This window comes from Patella vulgata, chromosome 7 (assembly GCF_932274485.2).
Source record: "Patella vulgata chromosome 7, xgPatVulg1.2, whole genome shotgun sequence".
Taxonomy (NCBI): Eukaryota; Metazoa; Mollusca; class Gastropoda; family Patellidae; genus Patella; species Patella vulgata.
In genome coordinates this window covers 46,110,339-46,128,609 of record NC_065885.2, presented here as the reverse complement: position 1 = coordinate 46,128,609, position 18,271 = coordinate 46,110,339, and the positions used below count along the sequence as shown (strand labels likewise).

The 18,271-nt window shown below is 35.7% G+C and overlaps 1 protein-coding gene across 1 annotated transcript in view; it reads right to left on the bottom strand.

Annotated features, from left to right (window-relative positions):
• Positions 1-18,271, bottom strand: part of LOC126828350 (nuclear pore membrane glycoprotein 210) — a 398,410-nt gene that overhangs the window by 56,209 nt on the left and 323,930 nt on the right. The window contains exon 30 of the mRNA XM_050558065.2: positions 6,338-6,418. Coding sequence (XP_050414022.1) covers positions 6,338-6,418 — 81 coding nt within the window. The remainder of the gene's footprint in view (positions 1-6,337; positions 6,419-18,271) is intronic.

Here is an 18,271-nt window from a genome sequence, read left to right as displayed (position 1 = left end):
TTTGCAATACACCAAAGAGAATGTAGGAATAGGGGTGGTATCGCCGTTGTCCACAGAAAGTCTATGACCTCATCTATACTCAATCCATCAAAATATTACAGCTTTGAGATCCTGCAGCTGAGATTTCAGGGCAAAAGTGAAATTATCCATCTTGTGGTAGTTTATCGGCCTCCAGGATCAAAAAATAACATATCTAACTTTGGGAAATTTCTCGAAGAATTTTCTGATCTACTCCATGTTTTGTCTTCCGCGTCAGGGAGTTTAGTTATAGTTGGGGATTTCAATATTCACCTCGACATCCCACTTGACAGACATACAAATAAATTCACATAACTTCTCAACACATTTAATCTTACTTGGCAAAAAATGAGCCTACTCATCGCGCTGGTCATACTCTAGACATTATTATTATGAGAATCAATGATAATTTACTAAATTACATTCATGTTAAAAATGACTTGATATCCGATTGTTACAGTGTTTTCACTAAACTGGCGCTTTATAAATGAACCAATAAAACGCACTATATCTTTCCAAAAAACTAGAAACATTGATGTAGAGCAATTCAAAGCCAACATAACTGATGAGCAGTTTTATGAACAGATCAAAGAACATGATAATATTCATCATAAGATTGAACAATATAATAAAATTCTTATTAAATTATTAGATAAACATGCATTGGTTGAAACCAGTGATGGGATTTCCAAATTTTTCCTATCGGACATTTTACCGAAAATAAAGGGGCATAACTCTTATCGTTATTTAAGCTGACGTATTCATACCACAATTAAAAATCATGGGTCAACAAAATATTCAACTCCTAATAAAAATAGGTGAAAATCGTTATTTTTCATATTTAATTCCCGTAAGTGATATTCCTATAAAATTACGTGTTTTCGTAATATGATAGAATGAAAGCTTGCTGATCCATACCTACTTGTAAAAAGACATAAATCGAGATCGCGGCAAAGATCTACTGTGGATGAGAATTTCTATATGGAGTCTTAAAAGACGTAAAAGATATGGCAAATAAAATGACTGTCCACTGCTTCAGCATCAAATTCACAACAGTAAGCCTAATATTCCTGTAAAATTACGTGTCTTCGTTTATACGGCAGTAAATGAATGTAGAACTTCCGGAATAAGAATCGTTTTCTTCTTTATAAACTGTCACAAAAATATTCAAATCTGTGCGTAATAAAAATGGGAACACTTTGCTATTTTTAATATTTAATTGTGGTATTCAAATTTATGTCGGTGATATTTCTATAAAATTACATGTTTTCGTAATATGATAGAATGAAAGCTTGCCGATCCGTACCTACTTGTAAAAAGACGTAACTTCCTGGAGCGTTTGGCGTACGTGACTCACGGCACATAGCTTCATCATAAGCGATTTTCGTGCGGCGCTCAAGATCACGGGAAAGTGCCACCGTGGATGAGAATTTCTATATGGAGTCTTAAAAGACGTAAAAGATATCGTAGACAAAATGACTGTCCATTGATTTAGGGTGTTATATACTCTTAGGATATGTGACATCTATGATTAGTTTATAGATGCTGTCGGCTCACATCAATATGATTAAAATGCTCGACAATTGAGAAACCACGAGGTAAACAGGTGGATTAAATTATAATCACTCTTATTGGATTGATGAATAGTCCGACAAAGGGAAAGCAATGACTTCTGTTTAAGATTAGATTGATGAATTGTCCGACAAAGGATTAAGTCAGTCAATCAAGGCAGATTAAGTAGTTAATCAAGGTAGGTTTATAGACAGACAGTATAACACGATAAATACGTTGATCACTTAATTACCTAATAAATCCAGCGTATTATCGACGATAATCGGGTTGAGGGGTAGTTATACACTCAGTAATTTCAGAATTTTGAATATTATTCACCATGTCTTGATGTCCGATTGGGCATATTCCCGGTCGGACAATTTTGGGCGTTTGGAAAAAAGATTCGGACAAGTCCGGAATATACGGGCAAAATCCCATCACTGGTTCAAACTAAAAGTATAAGTATCAGATCAAATAGAAATTGGTTTAATGATGAAATTCAAAAATGTAAACAGAAGAAAAGGAAAGCGGAAAAACAGTGGCAAGAATCAAATCTAGAAATACACAGGCAAATATATATAAAAGGTAAATATGAGACTAACACTACAACAAGAAATGCAAAACGTCGCCATGTTATGAACAGTATTCTTGAGAATCGTGGTAATACCCGTGAAATTCACAAGATTATCAATAGAATTCTAAATAAAGACGGGCCAGAACAGACTCTCCCAGTAAATCGTGACTCTGAAGTTTTGGCACATGATTTTGTTAATTTTTTCACAACCAAAGTCGATACTATACGATCAGGTCTTGGAACAATTCCACTTGCTGACTCTCAGGATAGTAATACTTACTCTGGCGTGCAACTTTCAACATTTAGATCTGTATCTAATCTGGATATAAATAAGATCATCAAAGCATCGTCATCGGCATCATGCACTGTAGATTCCATTCCCACTTGGCTACTAAAACAGTGTCTTGAAGTGATATCATGGATATTGTAAATTCCTCTTTGGCCTCTGGCTGTATGTCGGAGGTTCTGAAAGAGGTGTTAGTGTTTCCGCTACTAAAAAAAGCCCAAACTTGATAAAGAATTACAGACCGGTTTCTAATCTTTCATTTCTTTCAAAAATTATTGAGAAAGCTGTTGCATTCGAATTTAAAAGACATTTGCATAATAATAAAACCGCCTTATTACGTGTTCAAAATGACTTACTAAACGAAATGGATAAGAAACAAACATCAGTTCTAGTCCTGCTTGATCCAAATGCTGCATTTGACCCGATAGACCACCAAATTCATTTTAAAAGATTGCTGAACAACTTTGGTGTTAGTGGACTAGCCCTTACATTGATCCAGTCATACCTTGAAAACTGTACACGGACAGTTGTTATCAAAGGTTCCACATCCAAATCAACGGTTTTAAAGTATGGCATGCCACAGGGTTCCGTTCTCGGTCCTTTATTGCTTACCACATATACAACATCTTTAGGAAATGTCATTCGTAAACACGGTCTTAACTACCATCTGTACGCCGACGACACTCTAATTTATATAGCTTTTGAGCCTTCTTCTGAACCATCTGAGATATGCAAACTTGAGGCCTGTTTATCAGATATTCGTAAATGGATGGACTCAAATTTATTAAAACTCAACGATGACAAAACAGAAATAATGAAAGTCCGCAGCAGGCAGCAACTACTAAAATCTAAAACAGAAAACTATCAAATTGGCAATATCTCTATTACACCAACAGATTCTGTAAAAAATCTTGGTGTTTATTTTGACTCTCATCTGGACATGAATAGACCAATTTCGGCCATGTGTAAAAGTATTAATTTTCAGATTTATAATATTGGAAAAATTAGATCTTTTGTTGATAGTGACACGACTAAAATGCTGGTAAACACTATGGTTACATCACTACTTGACTACTGTAATTCACTTTTGTACAATCTACCTGAAAATAAAATCAAGCCACTTCAAGAACTTCAAAATAAATCAGCCCGTATCATAACCAAGACAAAACCAAATGAACATATGACACCAATTTTGAAAGATCTCCATTGGCTTCCAGTCTGTCAACGTATCAATTTTAAAATACTATCTATTACGTACTCTGCTCTAAATGATGTGCATTGGCTTCCAGTCTGTCAAGGTATCAATTTTAAAATACTATATATTACGTATTCTGCTCTAAATGATGATTCTTCACCTCAATATCTTAGAGACCTTCTTAACGCCAATAAACCTTGCAGAACCCTTCGATCATAATCAGACAACCTCTTAATTAAGCCTTTTTCAAAAACCAACTCCGGTGATTGTTCTTTCGCCGTAGGTGCTTTGAAGTCATGGAATTCAACATCAAACGAAACCAAAGCGCAAATTCTATTAAAGGTTTTAAAAAGTATCTCAAAACCGAACTTTTTAATCAAATATACAACTGAGTGAATATGGTTCTAGCTGTGTTTGTTTGAGACTTTTACCATTTGTACTAAATAATGTTCTTCATTTTTTGTTTATGTCTTTTATTTTATGGATTAATGTGTTGTGATTGTTGTAATTTTATATTAGTTGTACTTATGTAAAGCACCCGAGAGCAGCTCGCCGAGTTTAATTGTTGGCGCTATATAAAACAATTATTATTATTATTATTATTAAACACTGTGTTTAAATTTAAAGTCAATCGAATATTAACTTTAGTCTCTAGAGCGTCCACAAGCAATTGTTGAGGCCAGACGGACGTATAAAAAGAGATTTTTCATACAATCAAGGACCATAATTCAGGAAGTTATGATGCGATACGCATGAATATTAAAAAGGAACCAAGATCTTTGGGTTATAAACATGTATCTCAAGTTTCATCAAAATTGGATCACAAATGTGGCCTCTATACATTTACACTATTTGTCTGGCAGTTTTCGTTCGATTTTCACAAAGTTCGAACTCAACCAACATTACGGTGTAACGGTGATATATTTGAACAGTTTTTAAATTGGATAATAATTGTGACCTCTAGAGGGACCACAAGCTAAAAACTGAATTTTTCATACAATCAGGGGCCATAATTCAGGAAGTTATGGTCCGATTTATCCCAATATCAAAAGGATCCGAGATTGTTGGGAGAGACCTATATTTTAAGTTTCGTCAAAATTGAATAAAGATAGGTTGCCAGGCAACGAAAACATACGCCCACAGCAGCTAAATCGTCCGGGCAGTCAACAAGAGTTTACTTTTTTCGGTAATGAAATATATTTATAATACACTAAAATCTGACAGTAATTATCGGAAATCGCTGAAAATCAATAGGCTTTTTCGTCTCATGACCTTTACTGTGTATAAATTTAAAGTCAATCAGATATTAACTTTGGCATCTAGAGCATCCACAAGATTTTTTGAAGTGATCAAGGGCCATAACTCTGGCAGTAATTATCGGAAATCGCTGAAAATCAATAGGATTCTTCGTCTCATGACCTTAAACACTGTGTATAAACTAAAGTCAATTTTATATTAAATTTAGCCTCTAGAGCATCCACAAGATTTTTTGAAGTGATCAAGGGCCATAACTCTGGCAGTAATTATCGGAAATCGCTGAAAATCACTAGGCTTTTTTGTCTCATGACCTTAAACACTATGTATAAATTTAAAGTCAATCGGATATTAACTTTGACCTCTAGAGCATCCACAAGATTTTTTGAAGTGATCAAGGGTCATAACTCTAGCAGTAATTATCGGAAATCGCTGAAAATCAATAGGCTTCTTTGTCTCATGACCTTAAACACTGTGTATAAAATTAAAGTCAATCGGATATTAACTTTGAACTCTAGAGCGTCCACAAGATTTTTTGAAGTGATTAAGGGCCATAACTCTAGCAGTAATTATCGGAAATCGCTGAAAATCAACAGGCTTCTTCGTCTCATGACCTTAAACACTATGTATAAATTTAAAGTCAATCGGATGTTAACTTTAACCTGTAGAGCGTCCACAATTGCCGGACCGCCGAACAGATGGACGGACGGGGGCGACGACAATATACGACCACATATCAATGTGGGCGTATAAAAATTGTGACCTGTAAAATGTCCACAAACAAATTGTGGATGGACGAACGGACAGACAGACAGGGGCGACAACAATATAAAACCACTTGAAAATGTGGGAGTATAAAAATTGTGATCTCTAGAGGGACCACAAGCTAAAAACGTATAATCAGGGGTCATAATCCAAAAAGTTGCGTTGCAATGCATACCAATATCGTAAGGAACCGAGATCTTTGAGACCCTATATTTCAAGATTCGTTACCTGTAGAGTGTCCACAAACAAATGCGAACGGAAGGACGGAGGCAACGACAATATACGTCCACATGAAAATGTGGCCGTATAAAAACTATAGTTCCTAATAAAATAGATAACATATTGTCACAAGGAACATTCAAATAACGACATATGATGATAATTAATGTGATTTGAGTTGGAATATTAGTAGATTATTGTGGATTTTGGTCGATTTGTGTGGGTTTGTGTACACTATGCTGTTGATGGTAGTCAGTGAACATGCCCACAAAATGAACTTCCTAGGTGGGAAAGCGAGGAGTCGAGGGCGAGAAAGCAAGAAGCTGAGGTAAAAATAGTCTTGTGTTCTTGGGCGAGATCCTTGCATTGTTGCCCTGTTTCCTCGCGTTCTAGCCCTGGATTTCTCTGGCACCATTGACTTCTTGTGGCATGAAGTTGCCAGGTAAAGACCATGATTCGAATCTAAGACACTGACCTTAGTACCTGTCTGTATTCTAGTTAGTGGAGAATATATCTTAATTCCAGTTAATACAACAACATTTACAATAGCTTTAGCCTACAAAAAAATAAAAATAACACTTTTATCAAGTGATGACAAATATCAATGATTTCATAGTCTATCACTTCAATATACAAGGTAGACATGAAATGAAATGAAATGGGGTTTAACGTATACCACCAACATCAGCTAAGAAGCTCCAGCTTGTCACTATTTGAATGTTTTCAAAAGAAACTCGAACAAACATTCATGTGATAACATTAACCAGCGGTTGCCAGGCAAGATATGCCCACATTTTGCAAGAGATGGATAGAGAACAAGCTAAAAAAAACCCAGCGGCTGCCAGGCAGGATACGCTCACATTTTTGAGAGATGGATAGAGAACAAGCTAAAAAGAAAGTGATTTTTCCTACAATCAAGGGCCATAATTCATCAAGTTACAATTCGATATGCGCAAATATCGAAAGGAACCAAGATCTTTGGGTTATTAACATGCATTTCAAGTTTCATCAAAATCGGATTAAAATTGTAACCTCTACAGGGTCCACAACCTTGATATACGATATTTTTACACCTTTCGCGTACAAGCGGTAGCCATTTTGTCCGGCAGTTATGGTTTGATTTTCAGGAAATTTGAACTCAACTTTTATTATGATGTTACGGTGATATATTCAAACGATTTTTAAAATCAGATAATAACTGTGGCCTTCAGAAGGACCACAAGCTAAACCAGCGGCTGCCAGGCAGGATACGCCCACAGGGTTCACAACCTTGATATACCATATTTTTACGCTATTTGAGAACGAACGAAGACCATTTTGTCTGTCAATTTGGGCCGATTTTCACGAAATTCGAACTCAGCCATCCTCAGGGTGTAACAGTGATATAATAAAACGTTTTTTTAAATCAGCTAAAAACGCCAGGAAGTTATGGTCCGATATGCGCAAATATCGAAAGGAACCGAGATCTTTGGGTCATAAACTTACATTTCAAGTTTCAACAAAATCGAATAAAAATTGTGACCTCTATAGATAGGGTCCACAACCTTGATATACCATATTTTTACGCTATTTGAGAACGAACGGCGGCCATTTTGTCTGTCAATTTCGGGCCGATTTAGGGTGTAACAGTGATATAATAATACGTTTTTTTAAATCGGATAAAAATTATGACCTCTATAGGGTCCACAAGCTAAAAATGCGATTTTTCGTACAATCAGGGGCCATAATTCAGGAAGTTACGGTCTGATATGCGCAAATATCAAAAGGAAACGAGATCTTTGGGTTATCAACTGGGTTATAAAAATTGTGACCTCTATAGTGTCCACAAGCTAAAAACAGGGGCCATAAGTTTCGATCCGATTACATGCCAATATCGAAAGCAGGAGAGATCTTTTGGAGATAAACCTATATTTCAAGTTTCTTCAAAATCGGATAAGAATTGTGACCTGTAGAGTGTCCACAAACAAATTGTGGACGGACGGACAGGGGCGACGACAATATACGTCCACATAAAAATGTGGGTGTATAAAAAGGCGATTTTTCGTATTATCAGGGTCCATAATTCAGGAAGTTATGATCCGATATGCAACAAAATCGAAAGGAACCAAGATCTTTAGGTTATAAATATGCATTTCAAGTTTCATCATATAATCAAACGTTTTTTTAAATCGGATAATAATTGTGACCTCCAGAGCGACCACAAGGTAAAAGATAGGTTGCCAGGCAACGAAACATACGCCCACAGCAACTAAATCGTCCGGGCAGTCAACAAGGGTTGTCGCATATTTTTACTTTTTTCGGTAATGAAACATTTATAATACACTAAAATCTGATTAAGAGCAACAACTCACGAAGTAATTATCAGAAAACTATTAGAATTTGTTTGGTTTTTGTAAAGTTCTGCCCCATGCTAACGTTTTGTATGCAAAGCTTTTAATATCATGGATTTAACTGTTCAAGTCATAAAAATTCATTAAAAATCAATATACTTGTTCAATCTGAAGTCAATCGGATGATAACTTTATCCTTTAGAGCGTCACAAGATTTTGCAAAGTGATCAAGGGCCATAACTTTGGCAGTAATTATTGGAAATTGTTGAAAATCAATAGGAATCTTTGTCTCATGACAATAAACACTGTGTATAAATTGAAAGTCAATCGGATATTAACTTTGGCCTATAGAGCGGCCACAAGATTTTTCAAAGTGATCAAGGGCCATAACTCTGGCAGCAAATATTGGAAATCGCTGAAAATCAATAGGCTTCTTCGTCTCATGACCTTAAACACTGTGTATAAATTTAAAGGCAATTGAATATTAACTTTGGCCTCTAGAGCATCCACAAGATTTTTTGAAGTGATCAAGGGTCATAACTCTGGCAGTAATTATCGGAAATCGTTGAAAATCTATAGGCTTCTTCGTCTCATGACCTCAAACACTGTGTATAAATTTAAGGTCAATTGGATATTAATTTTGGCCTCTAGAGCGTCCACAAGATTTTTCAAAGTGATCAAGGGCCATAACTCTGGCAGTAATTATCGGAAATCGCTGATATAATAATACGTTTTTTTAAATGGGATAAAAATTATGACCTCTATAGGGTCCACAAGCTAAAAACGCGACTTTTCGTACAATCAGGGGCCATAATTCAGGAAGTTAAGTTCTGATATGCGCGAATATCGAAAGGAACCGAGATCTTTGGGTTATAAGCATACATTTCAAGTTTGAACCAAATCGGATAAAAATTGTGGCCTCTACAGTGTTCACAAGCTAAAAACGTGATTTTTCATACAGTCAGGGGCCATAATCCATGAAGTTACAGTCCGATACATGCCAATATCGAAAGGAACCGAGATCTTAGGGTGATAAACCTATATTTCAAGTTTCATTGAAATCGGATAAAAATTGTGACCTGTAGACTGTTCACAAACAATTGTGGACCGACGGACGGACGTCGGGGGGCGACAACAATATACGTCCACATGAAAATGTGGGCGTATAAAAACAATACGAATATACTTTACTACAAAAACATCGGTGAACTGACCTAAGATCTAAAATCATAACGCCAATTAACAATACGAACATACAGTGGTGAACTAATCCTGGTCGTGATCGGTAATCAACAAAAATCGACAAGTAAAACATATTTATTCCATACATTATTGTTTATGTAACAGTTTATTTAATGGTAAGTAAAACTCAGTTAATTATAATAACAAGGGGGGTGAAATAGCCCAATAAAATCAGCGGCTGCCAGGCAGAATACGCCCACATTTTCGAGAGATGGATAGAGAACAAGCTAAAAAGAAAGTGATTTTTCCTACAATCAAGGGCCATAATTCAGGAAATTACAATTCGATATGCGCAAATATTGAAAGGAACCGAAATCTTTGGGTTATAAACTTACATTTTAAGTTTCAACAAAATCGGATAAAAATTGTGACCTCTATAGGGTCCACAACCTTGATATACCATATTTTTAATCTATTTGACAACGAGGGGCGGCCATTTTGTCTGTTAGTTTTGGGCCGATTTTCATGAAATTCGAACTTAGCCATCCTTAGGGTGTAACGGTGATATAATAATACGTTTTTTTAAATCGGATAAAAATTATGACCTCTATAGGGTCGACAAGCTAAAAACGCGATTTTTCATACAATCAGGGGGCATAATTCAGGAAGTTATGGTCCGATATGCACGAATGTCGAGAGGAACTGAGATCTTTGGGTTATAAACTTACATTTCAAGTTTCAACAAAATCGGATAAAAATTGTGACCTCTATAGGGTCTACAACCTTGATATACCATGTTTTTACGCTATCTGAGAACGAAGGGTGGCCATTTTGTCTGGCAATTTTGGGCTGAATTTCACGGAATTCGAACTCAGCCGTCCTTAGGGTGTAACGGTGATATAATTATACGTTTTTTTAAATCGGATAAAAATTATGACCTCTATAGGGTCCACAAGCTAAAAACGCGATTTTTCATACAATCAGGGGGCATAATTCAGGAAATTATGGTCCGATATGCACGAATGTCGAGAGGAACTGAGATCTTTGTGTTATAAACTTACATTTCAAGTTTCAACAAAATCGGATAAAAATTGTGACCTCTATAGGGTCCACAACCTTGATATACCATATTTTTACGCTATTTGAGAACGAACGGCGGCCATTTTGTCTGTCAATTTTCAGCAGATTTTCACAAAATTCGAACTCAGTCATCCTTCGGGCTGATTTAGGGTGTAACGGTGATATAATAATACAGTTTTTTAAATCGGATAAAAATTATGACCTCTATAGGGTCCAAAAGCTAAAAACGTGATTTTTCGTACAATCAGGGGCCATAATTCAATAAGTTACGGTCCGATATGCGCGAATATTGAAAGGAACCGAGATCTTTGGGTTATAAACTTACATTTCAAGATTCAACAAAATCGGATAAAAATTGTGACCCCTATAGGGCCCACAAGCCAAAAACGTGATTTTTCGTACAAACAGGGGCCATAATCCATGAAGTTTCGATCCGATACATGCCAATATCGAAAGCAGCCGAGATCTTTTGGAGATACACCTATATTTCAAGTTTCGTTAAAATCGGATAAGAATTGTGACCTGTAGAATGTCCACAAACAAATTGTGGACGGACGGACGGACGGACGGACGGACAGACGGACATCCGGACGGACGGACGGACAGGGGCGACGGTATAATACGTCCACATGAAAATGTGGGCGTATAAAAATTTTTAATGGTAAATATCTAATTATACAAAAACACATTGCTGAACAGGGTCGAAAAGCGACAGGTAGCTTTTTTAAAACATTTCGAGGACTGTAATCTATACTGTAATAACGTTCATTTATGATGTTGTTGTTGTTGTTTATTAAAGATTTAACGTCCAATACAATGGATAGGATATTATGGACAGGTTGATTTAATTAAATTATTTACACATGAAAATTGTTAAAACCACAAAATAAAAAGGTCCTCGGATACCAAAAGTTTCTTAAAGCACACTTATAAATTTGCTGTCTACAGAAGAGAGGGCAGGTCGTCTTCTCCCTTTCTCATAGTAAAGTTAACACATAACTCTGTCCTATATTCCAAATAACAACCGGCTGACCAAAAGGTAAATAGCTCATAATACCGTGTATACACAGGCCTTTTCTGTAATTAATGTGTATGGGAATATAGATTAAGGGGAGATTAGTGACTAATATGATAATTGTCTGCAATATCACCTCGGTGGAAGCGGGCGTTAAATAAAGCTATTTCACACATAATATGATCATCGTAGATAAAAGATGACTTTCACAACATAAAAGTTGCGTTTATTTTGAATACTAAAATAACTCTGGCTTAGTTTGGCTTGGCTCTGAATTTTGATTGAGCGGAAGATTTTTAAAGACACAGATTTTTATAAACAATTTTAACAGACTGTGGAAAAGGATTTAAATGGTTCATTTACATTATCAATACATACAATTTGCTTTTTTTTATATTAAATTATTTATAAATCCGTTGATTGTTTTCCAATTTTGATTTCTTTTTGTGCATGCTGCTATTTCTGTATTTATAAACCAGTGATTGTTTTCCAGTGTTGTGTTTTTAGTATTCATGCGGGTGCAGGCTGTTTCGTAACCTGGCTGTTTCGTACTTAGTTCATTCGTACCTCAAATTGATTCGTACCATTTCCTATTTTGTTGAAATCAGTTGAAAGAAATTGAATATGCCGAACCAGATTAGAATATGCATGAGATTTGTACATCAAATTGATTAGTTCCTTTTCTTAAATCCAAAGCCTGCGCTAAATTTATAAAAATGGCTGCCGAACGAAAATTTGAATACGCTCGTGATTTGTACCTCACGAATCATTTTGGGGTACAAAGTGAAGTACGAAACGGCTCATGTGAGGTACGAATGAACTAAGTACGAAATAGCCAGGTAACGAAACAGCTGACATCCGTAGTCTCGCGAGAGTATTGCACTGTCATTGTAAGCTCGACTTATGAACACGTGTACAGATGGAAGACTAGTAAATTCATTTGTGATTTAAAAAAGATACATTACTTGGGACGTGATTTACCGATATCCAATTGTATAATTACCTGGGACGTGATTTACCAATTTTTGATTTATTTGTCAGTGATGGAATACTAAGTTTATAGGATAGTGGATAATATATAATACTATGACCACGGTAAGGTGATCATCTATGGGTGTGCATTTTTTATATTCCCCTTTTTTATTCGTACTTCATATGTAAATAATTGTAATAAAAATTAACCGATCGGATCAACGGCTCGCAGAAAATTAAAAGGTTCATCTAATTTTTCGACGCCGTAGATAAATTAATCGTGTGTTGATTTTTCAATGTATCTCGGGAAAGTAAACGACTCGTCTAATAAAGGCCGTAGATAAGTAAACGGTGTGTTGATTTTTCAACGTATCTCGGGAAAGCAGACGGCTCGTCTAATAAGTAAACGTCGGCCGTTTTTAAACGCCTCTCGGAGAAACTAAACATGTTACCATTAAATTAAGCCATAGTACTAACTAACTCATTTATGTAATTCTTAAACGATCTTTATCAATTATCGAACGATGTTTTGAAAGTAAACTCTATGCATACTTTCCAGCGCTAAAAACCCTGTTCTAAACGATACCAAATCCTTAGTGTAAGTTGAGGGTGTGTGCGAAACAACCAACATGAGGTGTAAAACACGTTTCACGACTGGCAAGAATCATGTTCGCTGCGTTGTCACTTACAAGTGCTGATTGTTTATCTTTAATCTGCCACTCATCAACAGCGTCAAGTAAAACCTGAGCCAGGTTACTTCCAGTATGACTCTCTGTCATCTCTCTTCTTAGAGTGGTTCATACTCAATTTTTTTAACAACAGACACTATTTCGGGATTATTTTAACATTATATGATAAGACTTACCATAAAAACTTCATTCATCAACAATGTAAGTCTGACCACATTTGATTTTTGAGGATATAACCATTTAGAAATAATGTTATAAATGCTTCAAAATCTACCCGGCCTCCATAACCAAGGCAGATAACTCTTGGTGAAAATAAGAGTTATGTCCCTTGGTAGCCGTAAAACTGAAACGTACTCCCCTGAAACAAAAGTCAATTATCGCAGTCGGAAAACATTGTTTATTTCCTTGATGTGAAGTAACGGAATATACTCGATGCGACGATTGAATTTGACATGTGTGCGCATGCGCAAATGCTTAGTTGTTTTAACAATATACCCACGCCTTCAAATGTCTTAATATTAACTGTTTATAATGCTTCAGTGGAAATTAAAATACACGTTTAACTGGATATGACATGAATTGTTTAAAGATTAGCCTACATTTCTGTATACCCACAGACACCAGGTCTGTTTATAATGGCATGTTATACAGAGGGAGCAAAAGAGAGAGGGAGAGAGGCGTCTATAAATCTAATAATGTAACACTTTATAATGTTAGTTCCAAAGATAAATAAATATTGTGCAGCATGATGTTTGTTAAGAAAAATAAATTGTAGGATAAAGTATGAGGAAAATATAATGGCATGTAATGCAGAGAGTGAGGGATAAAGACCTCTATAAATAAAATAAAAAAACGATCGAGATTCAGGGAGATTTGAATTCGCATTTGGTATAGTGGGGAGGGGTAAATACAACATAAAAGATATTTATACTAGACCTGCAAGCAGCACTGAACCAGCTTTCAGGAATCAGACAGGAAGTGTTTCATACAATAGCCCATTTATCGAGCTACCAAACGATACTTTAGATGTTTTGATCCGGTCACACCCGACGGTGAAATCCCGATTGTTGCAAGAGCACCGATTTTTTTACTGTCTTTTTTTTTAAATATCGAATATTTTTTTGACTACTTCCTGTTTACGGATCATTATCGGAAGTGGTATGGAACTTAACTTCCTGTACCAGAAGTTTCAGAAAGATCCATTGGACAGTTTTACCTCCCTTATACCATTAGAAGCAGATTTACAGATATAACGATTTTTCGATTTTTTTCAAAGATTGTGGCCCTTTTGGACCATTTATACTATATTGAGGCTTTTAAATTTGGATTCACACCATAGCCCACCGTTAGGACTCTAAGTAACATAAGTTTAAGAAAGGAAATAAGAGAAGTTTTCGAAATAAAAGCGTCTGAATAGGCTCAAAAAAAAGAAAATAATAGATTTTCAGCGTTCCATTATATATTGCCTAACCCGCGAATTTTTACCATTTAGATGTCATAAGATCGTCCATTGTTCGGGCTATCCAATGACACTTTAGTTGTTTTGATTCGGTGGAATCTGGCGTAGTAATCACTTTTTTCGCAAGATCGCCATTTTTTTATTTTTTACGTTTTTTTTCTCAAAATATCGGAATTTTTTTCGACTACTTCCGGTTTTTGGATCATTGTCGGGATAGCTTTAACAAGTTGTTTGGTTACCTTACCTTCTGTACAAGAAGTTTCAGAATAATCCATTCAGCTGTTTTCCAAAGAAAGAAAATTAGAAGATCATTTTCAGTAATTTAAGGATTTTTCAACTTTTTTCCAAGATTGAGGTTATTTTTGGACCACTTATATTATTTCAATGCTTTTATTTTTGGACTCACGCCATAGTCCACCGATAGGACTCTGAATAAAAAAAGTTTAAGAAAAATCATAGTTTTCGTTTTCGAGAAAATGGCGTCTAAAAATGCTCCAAAGCGGAAAATATTAGATTTTCGGCGTATCATAATTTATTTTCTAGCCATCTAAATCGTATCATTCAGATGTCATATGATAATCCATTAATGGGGCTATCCAGCGACACTTTAGTTCTTTTGGTCCCCTAAGATCTGATGGAGAAATCAAGTTTTTCGGACGAGCGCCAATTTTTTAAAACCTTTTTCTTCATTTTTTGAATACGTTCGGTATGAAGATTATTGTCGGGATAGTTTTAATAACCAATTTGGGAAATTAGATAGCTACAGGGTTCTGTAATGATATATTACATTATCTGATCAGATAAAATGGCCCTGAGAAATCCTATGTTCAAAAGTGCCAAAAATTCAAAAATGTCAAAATATCGAAAATTAAATTTCAATAACTCAATACATATTATACATCGTTAGAATCGTAATTAGGTCAGCTATCTGAATGTGTAATCTTTTTGTAAAACTCTGATTAAATAATAAAATAATATAGCATTTTCCAAAATTTCACGATTTTTCGACTTTTTTCGATTTTCAGTCCCTTTTTTATCCTATTCCAGACATTTCAAAGTCTTAGGGGATGTTTTCATGCACAAGACTATCGAATGGACTCTCGATAGAGAAAGTTAAAAAAAAATTGTAGGTTAAGTTTTTGAGATAAAGGCGTCCAAAAACGCTCCAAATCAGAAAATACTTGATTTTCAGATTGTCATATTTTGCTGCTTGGTCATAGTATCCGTATAAATTGGGCATCGTACGACAGTCCATTCCTCGGGCCACTCAACAAAAGCTTAAATCGTTTAATCCATTGATATTGGACGGAGAAATCGAGTTTTTCCCCAAAACACCCATTTTTTGCGTTTTTTTCTCGGAAAAGATTCAGGGTTTCCGAAAATGTCATTTGTTTGAAAATAGGTAAAGAATTGACGAAACCACGACCGATTTTTCAATTCCGGAAAAAAGTACAAAATTCGGTTACTTTCGGTATGCGCAGAAGTTTCAAAATTGTTTTATCAAGTAGCCACCACATGGTTTCCCGATAGAAAATTTGGTTCCAGATCGATATCTGTTTTCGATCATGGAGAAATAGGCTCCCGCTTAAAAAAAAAAATAGAAAAAATAATAATAATAATAATAATTTTAGTAAAAACAATAGTCTTTCAGACAAAATCTGAAAGCCTAATTAACAAAAAATTCAAAATTATGACCATGTTCTCTCGTGTTGTATGCTAGCATTTACACACAAATATTTATGGTATCTGTTCTATGTCGCATTCATTTATACAGGCATTCAAAACGCTCAATAACATTTACCAAAACACATTTCATCGTGACCAACGCCCTCTAAATGAATATACCGAATGTTGTCTTTTGCAACATCATTAAATCATATACATGTACTTATACAGTATAACCATATGTTCAGATATTTTTTTATAACAATCAATGTTATCATGTCAGCTATTATACTACAGAAATACAAGTTTCCCAAAGATGATTTAAGTTGATATTAAATTAATCTATTAATTGTAATCGCCTGTACACACAACCTATTTAAATTTTGTAGTTTCGTCAGTATAAAGGGTGGTATTTTTCGCCGACTTTAAGGTTTCCGAAACATGTTTTAAAGATACACCGATGCGCTCACGATGTTTTTGAACTGTAGATTTTGAAGGAATGTAATTCGATTTTAGTCCCACGACAGCCGAACATGCGGTTATAACCGCTTCTACGTTACCATTCGAAACGTTTAGATTTTTAAGTTCCATGACCAAATTATGAAATTCTGCTGGGTATCTTTGATTTTCGACATCATACAAAATTACTTTGTTCTTCCTAAAAGGTCTGGACTTGCAACCATTTTTTTTACCTGCCAATTGTTTTTTATTTTCATTATTAGCCCTAATGCGAATCATTTCTTTTTTAGTCTTCCGAAGTCGATTTTTTAACTGGGCGATTGCGCTTTTATGACGCTTTGACAATCGCCGCAAATACCTTTTTTTCTATTTAAATCAGTTATTAAATTAATTTCACTAGTGTCTGCCGATGGAGTCTCGTCCACTATCCCGGGAAAAAATGGGGTGTCAAGAAAATCGTTGTATGACTTTATACATTTATTGGACTTAGCCTTACTTTTACCTAGCTTCCTAGTCTTTGTCTTCAGTCTGACCAGTCTATTGTGAATGTAATTGTCACCAAACGTCACACAGTCATGTAAAGCAGTTATGATTGACCAATGCTCCGTAGTTGTCGGAAATTTATTAACAATGCCTAGTATAAGCCTATTTGTGATTTTTGCCATGGGTAGTTTGGTTATAGTGCTCAAATCATAGGGGTACTTGTCCAATCCAATGCTGGATAGCAAATCATCGGTGGACGTCATCTTGCAGGGCTCAGTCTCCGATCTAGAAAAAACAAGCCAACAGTGAGGCTGATGTCCCCCGCCGAAATAAAAAACAAAACAAAATAAAGTTATCGTGTCCCAAAGCATCAACCAATCAAATTGCTTATCTCTGCTTACCCTAAGCGGAAAATGCTCATCTTCGAACTCCATCAAGGCATTGACCTAATCAACACATACACCAAGTTTGAACATTCTAGCTCAATTAGGAAGAGAGTTATCGTGCCCCAAAGTATCAACCAATCAAATTGCTTATCTCTGCTTACCCTAAGCGGAAAATGCTCATCTTCGAACTCCATCAAGGCATTGACCTAATAAACACATACACCAAGTTTGAACATTCTAGCTCAATTAAAAGTTATCGTGTCCCAAAGCATCAACCAATCAAATTGCTTATCTCTGCTTACCCTAAGCGGAAAATGCTCATCTTCGAACTCCATCAAGGCATTGACCTAATCAACACATACACCAAGTTTGAACATTCTAGCCCAATTAGGAAGAGAGTTATCGTGTCCCAAAGCATCAACCAATCAAATTGCTTATCTCTGCTTACCCTAAGCGGAAAATGCTCATCTTCGAACTCCATCAAGGCATTGACCTAATAAACACATACACCAAGTTTGAACATTCTAGCTCAATTAGGAAGAGAGTTATTGTGTCCCAAAAAGTGTGACGGACAGACAGACGGACAGACAGACAGACGGACGAACCCATTTTAATAGTCCCCTGCTTTCTTCGAAAGGCGGGGGACAAAAACTAAGTCTGTCGATCAAGGATTATGGCTACAGAATAAT